Raw genomic sequence first — 11628 nt, 5'->3', positions numbered from 1 at the left:
AAAAAATCACACGGAAATGATACATATGAAAGAAATCACTGGTATGTGTGATGTAAGGATTAGTCAGGTTCACACTGGACTCACCAACCTGGCTAATTTTAGGCATCTGACATGTTTCTGTGAGGTATCCTAATTATCACAGAATTGTTAAGTAATTAATATTTGCCATACATCTTATAAAGTATAGGATGAGTTAACCAAATATACTGCTTCACAATTTTGAAGATTTTAATGTATTAAAAAAACACTTGCCCAATACTTAAGAAAAATTATTATAGTTTTATATATTCAGAACACAAGGCCAGCCATGAAGCCTATTTTATGGAATAAGAGACTGTTGGTGAATGTTTCGGTCACAAAATAGCACAGACATTAGAGACAGTGAAAGATTTTATTTTTTCTTTTACTTTCATCCCAACACACCCTTCTGCGAAGAACGTAAAAGCATGCACATCGATCGCATTCTTTTAAAGATAAACCAGGTACCAACTGAGCTGTGAATCAACAGTAGCACAAACAAAAGCTTAAACGATATTATGTGAAAAGATGTACAGGTATACAGGGCTCTTAATTTCATAAAATAATTCAAGTCATATCAATACATGTTAAAAAGAAGCTTCTAATTTTCCAAATATTTTGACACAAAAAAAATTTTAAACAAATATTTTATAGACCTTTTGCGAGAATATAAGGATAGTTACAAGAAACATGCTGTTCAAGTGATCTTATGCAGGTCACCTGGCCTTCTTCAAATCAGTTATAATCAGCATGATTCCAACGGTATTGCTTCTTAAAATTTAAATTGAGAACATATCCATGACATTCAAAGTAAGTTACACAACTTACATTTATTGTGATCTAATTAGAAATAGTTTCTAAGTTTAGGACTGTTAAAAAGAGTATTTAACGAAGACATGGGGTTGATCTAAATTGCACTTTACAGGGTAAGAGAAAATTGCAGTTTGGCCTGAGAACAAGTTTTACCTGCACCCCCATTCATAATGAAGCCAACTGTGTCCTGTGGCAATGTGTGTATCAATACATACACACATACTAACACACACAAACCAATTCACACCACCCAACTCTTCAGAGGGGTTACTTGAAATGGCTTACTCTGGTTCTGGAAAATCAGACCAAATTTCCCTTAATTTGTGTTTCCATTTTGTTTATCATGATTTAAATGGTGATAAAAATCCATTACTCGGAAGCAGAACTGGTATCTTAAATGACCAGCAGGCAATCAAGCTTGAATTGTAACATTAAAAATAGAGCAGATCACACTTTAAAAAAGGTCCTCTTCTAGGAGATTTATCGTTCCATGACTGAAAATTGTGTGATTTGGTTCCTGAAACAAAGCTCTTCTTTTCAGGTGATACAGATGAATTGTGTGGCCCCATTAAGACCAATGGGAATGAAACAAATTCACTCCGTCCTGATGGATTAAGCCTGTACTTCACTGGCTTGAGGAAGGTGATTTCTTGACATAAGACGAACGCAAAATGCCTTTGCTGTGGATGGTGGGCTGCTCACGAGAGCTTACAAGGCTCAACTCCGCATCAGGACCAACGCTGGCTGGCGACACAGCGCTTTCCCGTGAGCCCCTGGGCCAGCCCTGAGCAGCACCCCTGCCAGTGATCCAAAGGAAAAGAACACGAATACAGTGGAAACCGACCACGATGACATAAACAAAATGATTTGGGGATTAAACAGTTTGCTAAACCCAAGAGTAACAGGCAAAAGGCACATGCTAATAAACCTAGTCAGGTGTTTGAGAGCTCCCACCATCTCAAATATCTATGGACTCAGGTCCAACAAAGGTTCACACTGATTATTTCGATATAAAAAATAACAGGAAATCTTAAGGTTTTCAAGTACTTATGGCACAAATGTCATGAAGTGCTAGGAGCTTAGCTTAAATCTTCAAAAAGCTGAGCAATTTAAAGTTCTGCTACAATGAATCAGGATCACAATTTTAACTTAAACTTAATTCTCGTATTTTTATACATTATTCTTTTGTATAGAGTACAGGGTGTGCAAATGAAGCTGTTTCAGTAAATACCAGAGATGCTAATCACTTTGCCAACATGAAGTGAACTCGGCTAACAACACAATACAATACAAGTCCTCGCTAACCAGAGCTCCCCTCACCAGCATTCCTCAGCCTCTCCTCGTGTCCTTCTCCATACTTAACTACAATTTCTTTCATCGACTTGGAGAAATTAAACACAAGGCAGAATATTACACAGCTGCAAGACACTAAATATTTCAGTGATAAGAGTTTGGACCAGTCAAGTTGTAAAAAACTGAAGATAACAAATACAGTGACATGTACTGCAAATTAACGTTCATGAATGCAGCTATCGGAATTACAAAACAGTAACAAAATAGATAATCCTAACAGTCTTCTGGAGTTGACATTAGTTCATAGGAAATGCCAACTATAACATAAACTCTGTTTATCTTTTCCCTTTCCAGCAGCTTCTGGACTAAAGTTGTGAAACCATGTATGTTTGCCCAAGACCAACTGCATATCGGCTTTAGCCAGAAATTCTGTTTCATCCAATGTTCAATCAACAAGGCTTTATTTACACTTCTTATTAAATTCAGGAACAATCGGATGTAATGTGCAGCCGCCAGTAATCAACAACGTAGCACATCCCACTGCCTGGAGACAGCTACGCGTTTACGCTTTAATACTAACCCACAAGCAGCCAATTAAGGTTCCATAAATCCACGTTTTTACATATAGTTTCCTTCCAGCCTCGGTCATAAGCATTCCAGCAGTCAAACCACTTAAGATCAAGAATGATGGTAAGGTCTTCTTGAGACTTAGTTTAGAATTAACACTTTCTCCGGGAAATTTGTTTCTTCTTTCTGGATCCAGTGAATCATAGAATTCTATAAGCAATCTATGGCCAGAATGAAAAAAAAGAAGTGTTAACTTTCAGGTTTAGCCATTTCAATATTGTAATTCAACAAATATTTATTGGCTGCCTATTATATGCTGGAGAAGTTATAGGTCCTTATAGGAAACACCCAGAGAGTTGGTTTAATTGGAGTTTCTAGACACTAAAAATATCTTTAATATGCTCTATGATTAATGTATAGGAATTATATGTAATATGTAAAGACAGATGGTTTCAAGTAACTTTATGGGGATGTTTTTTAAACTTTAGATCTTTAAAACTTCACAGGGACCTGACACGCACACGGGCTTTTTCTCTGCCTCCCCCGTCTTTACCCCTCCAGACACTCCTCAGCGCAGCTCCTATTCTACCACAAGTCAGAGAAAAGACCAGCAGCTCTTATAGATGGAGAGTTACCCCCCAGCGCCCCTATTCGCATGGAATTACAACAGCAGGTAAAAGAAGGAAAAGTAGCATAGCTAATGCAGTTTCCTTATTTTAAAAATGTAAAGTTATAATAGCAGAATACACTCAACATAAAAATCTGAAACACAAAGTACAAAAAGGGAAAGTCTTTCTGTTGCCTTTCAACTCACACTCCCTAGAGAAAATCACTGTTTTAAAACGTCCAGACTCATTCTAAATATACATATAAACACCTATAACACAAAATACATAGGATATTAATCATATTGTTCAGGGTTTTTTTTTCTGATAACAGATTTTCATGTCAAAACACATAAATCGTACTTTTAAAATTTCTTCCATATCCAAAGTGGGTAGCGCTGATTAATTGGTTTAACACATTGTCATGCACAATTGAGAGTCAATGAAATACAGAAATTTGTTTATAAACTTCATATAGTTTCATTTTCAACACAGTACATTTTTAATAGCTTTCACTTGTTAAAGTTAATCTAGGAGGGTTAATTAGGAAATATTTTACTGCCATACACCAAGGAGAGGAGAAACAATGGCAGTTTCCTGAGAAGAAGCATTTTAGGAGACTAAAACACAGGTAAAATTTCTGAACATAAACAGAATTTTGGAAGTATTTTTTTCTTGTGGCTGCATTGGGTCTTTGTAGCTGCACGCGGGCTTTCTCTAGTTGCAGCGAGCGGGGGCTACTCTTTGTTGCGATGCATGGGCTTCTCATTGCGGTGGCTTCTCTTGTTGGGGAGCATGGGCTCTAGGTGCGTGGGCTTCAGTAGCTGTGGCTCGTGGGCTCAGTAGTTGTGGCTTGCAGGATCTAGAGCGCAGGCTCAGTAGTTGTGGCGCACGGGCTTAGTTGCTCCGCGGCATGTGGGATCTTCTCAGAACAGGGCTCAAACCCGAGTCCCCTGCATTAGCAGGCGGATTCTTAACCACTGCGCCACCAGGGAAGCCCTGGAAGTATTTTCTAAAGCCTTTAAAAACCATTCTTTTCAATGTGGTCTTAATAAATTTAAATGGTGCATCCTATAACTCACAGAGCCATTTTTTTCAAAAAGAGGAAAAAAAGTATAGATGTTTAAAACACATCTTTCAAAAAACAAAAAGGATAAAATTTCCACTGAAAACAAAACGAATAGTAAATAAATAATATATGCTGAAATTTTCATCCACGGAAATTCAATTTCTAAGTATTATGTCTAAACCTAAGAACCCAGTTTTTATCTTCCTGAAAAGAGAAGAAAATTCTAAAATTTCTACCTTTAGAAATCTGTGTAAATCACAGGGAGACTAACAGGCGCACCCTCATCTGACCTCGAGCTCCGCCTTTGCCAGAGGCATCCAGAGGCCCCGCCTGGAACTTAACTCACAGCAACTCTCAGCCAGGGGCCAACACTGCACTAGCTCCCAAGTCATGTTATTGGTGGGAGAAACACAAGGCCAACCCCAGAAACGGTTTAGGCCCCAAAATACTAAAAGCAAAAGGACACTTTTTTCGTGAAAATGTCAACCGCCCCTTCTTCTTCCAACAAATACACTGGAGTCAGTTCCACATACACGTGAGACACCATCCTCCACCCCACAGCCCGATTCTCTACACACCGCCGGCCTGCCGGCCTGCCCTCAGCACGCACACACTCCCCTGGACCCGGGAGGGAGGGCCTGGGGCAGCTCAACAGTACAAAGCTTTCTGTGTGTCTCTCTCTTCTTTAAAAAATTTTATATCTTTATACACAAATTACTGAAATGCAGTAAATAACAAAGGACAGCCCCCATAACAAGATCTTTCACAGTGACCTGTAACAGTCAAGTTTAAAACATGGACAGAGGAGGCATGGAATGAGATCTGACTTGAGTTCATAAAAGGCTTTTTTAAGATAATAAAACTGTTTACATTCGTCTCACGCTGTTTACTATAGTGACTGTTGAGCCACTGTTTCTGAAGGGCTAGAACTGTCGTTACTCACTTGTCTTTTATTTCAAAACGTTCATGAAGCCATCTTTTCATGTATACTTGTTCTTCTGGGACATCTTTTTTGTCTATACGATCGATGTGAATATGAATTTTTGGACATTCTTTGCAGAGAAATTCTAACAAGAAACAAAAATATTTCATTTTTATTATTTTAGAATTCACAGTTACATAAAACGATAAAAAGGAGCTTTAAAAAAGTTTAAAAACAATGAAGACCAGATTTTTTCTTTAGCCAAAAAAAAAAAAAGAAGAAGAAAACAAAGATCATAAACTGGTGGTTTTGGGTTTCAAGCTGAAGTAGTAATAACTTCCAAGTCTTCCACAGTTAACTAGGTCACGAGTTAAATCAACCAAATGTGACTTTCCATACAACAACCTTTAGGGTCAGGAGGCTGGCCTCTACTAGAAGCACGGACCCACCCTCCGAAGGGATCCCCAGATGCCAACCACCATCAGACCCACCAATCCCCTTCACGGGGCCACCAGCCTCCAGTCCCAAGCTTAGGGCTTGTCGTGCGTCCCCGCTGCTCCCACTGGGCGGTGAGCCCCACAGGGCAGGGATGGGTGTCGCTGGCAGCACTGGGCGCACAGGGGCATTTAACCCCTCGGTCCTAGTGCTGGGCCGGCCCGGGCCCTGCCTCCACGGCTCCACAGTCCTCCCCGCTCCTCTGTGACCTGCCAGTGGTTTCTACTCACTGGTACTCCTTGCTTTCCTGATCCTTGCTGCATTTTAACGTATTCTACGTGGTTCGGGAACCAAATTTCTTTCCGTGGAATAGCTATGAGCCCTTCAATAATTACAGCTCCCAAAACATGCTAATTTGAAAAAAGCAGATGGTCGTTTTTGCAGCCCACATGGCACAAGGGATAAGGTCAGGATTTATTCCAAGATAAGACAGAACTTTGAGTCCGGAAATACCCTTTTCTGCAGGTGGCTTTCTGTGGAGACATGAGCATATTAACATACTTAAATTCCTGGAGAACAAGGAAATATTGCTACGAGATTTAAGAGAAGACTATGTTCCCTGGGTGGGTACGCAAGTAGGAGGCCGAGCCCTTTTATCTCAAGCCGATATGCGTCCAAAGACGTGTTCTGAGAAGCGGTGACTAGTGTGCTGCAGAGTTTGCGGAAGACTTTAAGCTAACCCTTAAAGAGGGTTCCGCCTCTGGACCACACACACCTCTTTCTGCTAAGTGCTCGCTACAACTGCTCTGAGTAACATGCTGCACTTAGGTCATCAAAAATTCTCATTTTTTCTACACTTTTAGGAATGAATTGGCTTTGATGATAAATGTGCAAAAACACTGCCACAGGGAAGATTTTACTTTTTCAATATTTTTCTCTTAATTTTCCTCAAGTTCCATTTCCCTTTAAATCAAAGACTGGCTTAAGAAGTGCTTTCAGGAGCTGAACTGGGCATGGGCCAAGAGCACAGCCAGTGAGCCAGCGGCCTGGGTTCTGAGCCCTCACCAGCCCTGTGCATACCTGTCAGCCCTGCGCATACCTGTCAGCCTCTTTGTGCCTGTTTCCACGTCCGTACGAGGGAGGTGACAGCAGCAGCCCCTGCCTGAGAGGTTGTCATGAGCTACGCTATTATGAAGGGAAACAAGACGTAGCCGACCACCGAAAGCCACCTCCTCTGATTCCTCTTTGCAACGTGAGGGTGTTGGGAGCACGTGGGACAGGACCCCACACATGCGTGCGCTGCAGGTGACTGACCAGAATCTGTTGGCTGCACGTGACTTCTCACCTCACCTTCCTATTTCTATTTCTGATACATAAAAACACGGATGCCGACACCAACTTTCCTACCTTCACTTAATTACCTACGCCTGCCCCTCAACACTTCTGTTAATTAAGTGGTCATCCAACTGACACTGCGTTTATCCTTGATATTCCAAGTCCCGTGCACAGACGTACAGAGTCCGCAAGGAAACTAAACCGACTGCACTTCCAGCGTCAGGAACGAATGCTTGTGAACTCAAGTGTTTGGGACGTGTCAGCAAGGCCTCTAGTAAGATGCTGGCGTGAGGAAAGGGCCCTGAAGTTCGCATGGGTGCTTTTAGGTTTTCCCACCTAAAATGTACACGGTACTGTGGTATTTACACCACGCTTTCGTGCACGTCACTTCATTGGACCTTCGTGCACCTCTCTAGGCAAGGACTGCTGTCTCCCCGTGGGGATGAACGAACCAAGGCCCAGTGTCGTCAGCAGTGGAGACAGGCTGGCCCAGTCTCTGTGGTCAGGCGTCCAGATACAGACCATACAAGCACCAGATCAACTCTCAGCGCACCCAGGAGATTCTCCCACCAAAGATAAGAAATGAATAATGAATACTTTCCTCGATAGTCAATAAAGCTTTTGTGTCTATATTAGTAAAAATGCTTTTAGTTGGGGCACATTTCATAGGGCATGAGCAACAATTATCCATAATATTTAGGGAATGTAGGAAAGTACTCAAATTAAGGTGTAATTGTTTTCTAACTACAGCTTTTCCAGCAGGTCCCTAGAGTATATTGATACGCTAGGGCCAAACAGAAAGTCTTCCAAGTATCCACACATGTCACAAGGTCTAGTCTCTCAGAGACCGAGTGCTCTGTGCCTGGGGAACCTAGCGAGAAAGGCAGAGCACAGACAGCGGGGCCCAGGATGTGTGCGGGCTGAGCTGTGCGCCTCTGCACGCCGGGCCCGCAGGTGGTGCCCATACTGCTTACCGTCCGCCTTACAACCTGCCCCCTTCCCTCTGAAAACAAAAACAAAAAACCAATGTGACCTAAATCCAACAAAAACTGGATAGATACATTGTTGTATATTCACACCAATGAACACTACGTAGCCTTATACAAAAATTACATAAGTGTATATACTGACATGTAAAGATGTTCATGACACACTATTAAGGGGGAAAAAAAGCAGGATATGAAGATATATATACATATATAAAATCTCATTTAAAAAAATACATAAAGGCACATCACGCCAACATACAGACATTACAGAAAAGAAGACTTTGAGGGAAACATCTGAACTGTTGTCTGGGGCTGCATCTGGACAGGTGAGTTTGTAGAGTTTTTTCCCTTCTTTCCCTCTGAATATGTTTTCTTTTCGTATAAGAAAATATTAAGACAAAAAAGTTACCTAGAACCATATAAAACGCTTCAACAGAATATCAATTGTTGCCCTTTAGCTCACAATTTCTTCTGGTACACCACCCATTTTAAAAACAGGATTTATAAATCAATTACAATCAAACTGCCCTGTCTCACCTCTGCCCAATGGACGCTGTCCACGAAAGCGTTCAGACTTTGCTGAAAAGACCAGATGAACCACAAGAGGACGCCCAGATGGCTCTGAGCCATACCCACATTCTAATGAAACAGACCACGAAACGGGAAGGACACGGTTCACTACCTGCAGTCGCCCTCTCTGACATGAGGCCTCCTGAGACCCACGCTACTAGACGCTGGCCACCGCAAGGACCCCTGCAGGGCCACCAGCACGCAGCTTCAGCCCCGCTGCGGCGAGCCCGTCAGCAGTCTGCAGTGCAGCTGAGGCCACCCAGGTAACTCTGATGGAACCTCGATCCTCCTACAGGGCTTTGAGAAACACCGGCTACGGCATATCTATGAACAATCTAGCAACTTTATGGAAAAAAATTTTTAATTGGGCTATCAAATATGAATATTAAATAACAGCCCACTGTGTATGGAGATAACATTTAATACTTATTCAACTCAGCCACAAGGTACCTACAATATTCCAAGTTATGGAATTTTATACTTAACCCTACTTACATCTAAATTTAAAGTGAATCTTAATTTATACTAGACTAAGTAGAGCAGCGTATCAATCAGTTTATGTAATAATGAGAGTTTTTCAAGCTACAGGTCTCAACTCACAATCAAAATCAACACACAACAGATGTCATCTCTTACGTGCACAGGTATATTTGTAGAATAATGTCTCAGCAGTGGGAATGTAAATGCTTTTGTAACTTTGATAGACATTGTCTGGCCAACTTCTACAGAGGTTGTACTGTATTGCACTCCTATCAGCAAAGTATGAAAGTCTCTGACATACTTTAATCTCACCCACAGGGCCTGTTATCTAACCTGTTAATGGGGATTTTTGCCAGTCTGATAGTAAAAAAATGGTATCTCATTATACGTTTTAATTTGAATTTTTCTTATTATGAATGAGGTTGAACAATTTTTTTCTGTGAACTGTCTGTTCTTGCCCTTTACCCATTTTTCTACTGAGTTACTACTGATCATATCAATTTATAGGAACACTTTGTACATTAAGGAAATCAGCCTTTTTCTCTGCAACCCTCCGCTTGTCTTTTGCTTTTACTCTGCTGTAGTCTTCCTTGCGGAAATATTTACTCTTAATTGACGAAATGACACATTTTGTTTTCCACATGGCTTCTGAGTGTGACAGCTAGGAAAGCCAGCCTTTTCAAAAACAGAGACCCTCCGTCATGAATACACAAAGCCCCGTCGGCTACGGTGCAGAGCAAGTGGAGCAACGAGATGGGGCGCTGGGTCTGGAGCCCGGGAGACACAGCTGAAAACGGTTTGCCTCCAAAGGCACTTCTGATCTACCTGGGCGGGGGCAGATTAGCCACATGCCAAGTGCTAACCTTACGTGCACTTTGTGCCACAGGAGTGGAGAGCAAGAGGAAGCTTCGTGAGCTAGCAAGCAGAGGAGCGAGGGAAGCCTTCATGGGGACAAGGTTGCAGACTTGGATGAGAGCAACAGAGGGGAAGGTGGCCTGGCCTACACACGGCCCTCGGTCAGAGCCCGCATGGAGGTGCAGGAGGGTTTCAGTGACAGCGAGGAAAGCGGTCCCACCCAGCGAGCAGCACAGAGTAGGAGGAAACGATGTGAAGGAGGGGCTTAGGGACCAGGATGCTGAGTCCCGGGACGCCAGCGCTGATCCCGTGGGCGCGGCCCAGCCCACGAGTTCCTAGGACTGGATGGTGACATGATAAAGCAGCATTTTTAAAAGGTTATTATGGGAATTAGATCTGGTCTTCATAAACAATAAAAATGTGTTTAATCTTACTTTTTGAACAACGTTTGATAAACGGGTGGCAATACTGCTGAATAACTAAATGCACTGTCCTCAAATGGAGAACTGGGTGAATGACTCCTTCCACAGTTAAAAAAGAAAAAAAAGTATTATACGTTGCCTTTTCTGTAAGAGGGATGGACAGTAAATTTGTACACACAATACACAAGAAAGGAAGAAAAGTGGTTACCGCTGCGGAGGGGAAGGGGGAGACCAGGTGGATGGGGACAGGGTGGAAACAGGCCGTTTCACTGTACACTTTATATACTTCTGATTTTTAAACTGTATGATGTATAATATATGCCAAAGAATTACACTTAAAATAAAATTTAGAAAGCGTGAGCTTCCGGCTTTCCTCGGAGTTGAAGGCGGTCACGAGAGCGGTCGGTCGGTCTTGCTTTAGGTGCAGCCGCCCCAGGTCTGACCTCCTCCCGCCACCATCAAATTTGCCACCTTTTAGTCCCTTCCTGCCTCAGCCATCTGTCCTCTCTCCCAACGTCCGGGAGCTACCCTCTGTGCCCCTGAACACTTTCTGAACAGCCGCCTTCAAGAGCTGCTACGGAGAGAAGCACCTGACAAGTAAGCTAGTCGCACGGCCGCCAGCTGCCAAGGCGAAGCGTGAGGCCCCAGCCTGACACCCCGAGGAGGGGACGGCGGCTCCACACGCGTCCTGTGCCCACCCCACGTCCCAACGGCGACAGCAATCACGAGTGCCTGTGGGTATGTCTAACTAAAACATTCTGCTTGCTTACAATTCTAGTTTTTTCTGGTTATTCTGACATAAACAGTAGCTCAAAGGTCCCCAATACCTAGCACATGGCTGAAAAAAAGAAAAAGTCACGTAACTGTCAGTGACACTAGATGTCACCGATGTTATATGAAAAACACATACAAAGATAGACACTGAGCATCAGTGCACACCTCAGCGCTGCTAGGTTGCACTCTCCTGCCTCACTCCTTCCTTAGATTCACGTTGGCGCCGCTAGGTTGCACTCTCCTGCCTCACTCCTTCCTTAGATTTATGTAACTTTTCCATTTCTTGGTGTAAACCTTGGAAGGAAAGAGGCTGAGTTAATGATATTGGGCAAGTTCAAGGACTAACAGGACAGCCAAGAAGTACCAAACTTAGCAGGACTAATGAAATTTCAACTGTTACAGATTAATAAAAAATACGTGAGAAATACAAGTATATATACTTGGAAACCATATCAATGTAATGTAGTAGAACACACCTACC

The 11628-nt window shown here is 42.5% G+C and overlaps 1 protein-coding gene across 2 annotated transcripts in view; it reads right to left on the bottom strand.

Moving 5' to 3' along the window:
- Nucleotides 1-382: 382 nt before the first annotated feature.
- Nucleotides 383-11628, bottom strand: part of AGPAT5 (1-acylglycerol-3-phosphate O-acyltransferase 5) — a 62709-nt gene continuing 51463 nt past the window's right edge. For both annotated transcript variants that reach the window (XM_060001442.2, XM_060001443.2), the window contains 2 exons: nucleotides 5309-5432; nucleotides 383-2912 (listed from right to left, as the gene is read on the bottom strand). In XM_060001442.2, coding sequence (XP_059857425.1) covers nucleotides 2687-2912; nucleotides 5309-5432 — 350 coding nt within the window. In that variant the 3' untranslated portion in view covers nucleotides 383-2686. The remainder of the gene's footprint in view (nucleotides 2913-5308; nucleotides 5433-11628) is intronic.

Source organism: Delphinus delphis, chromosome 21, assembly GCF_949987515.2.
Source record: "Delphinus delphis chromosome 21, mDelDel1.2, whole genome shotgun sequence".
NCBI classification, from domain to species: domain Eukaryota; kingdom Metazoa; phylum Chordata; class Mammalia; order Artiodactyla; family Delphinidae; genus Delphinus; species Delphinus delphis.
This window is presented reverse-complemented; position numbering and strand designations above follow the sequence as displayed.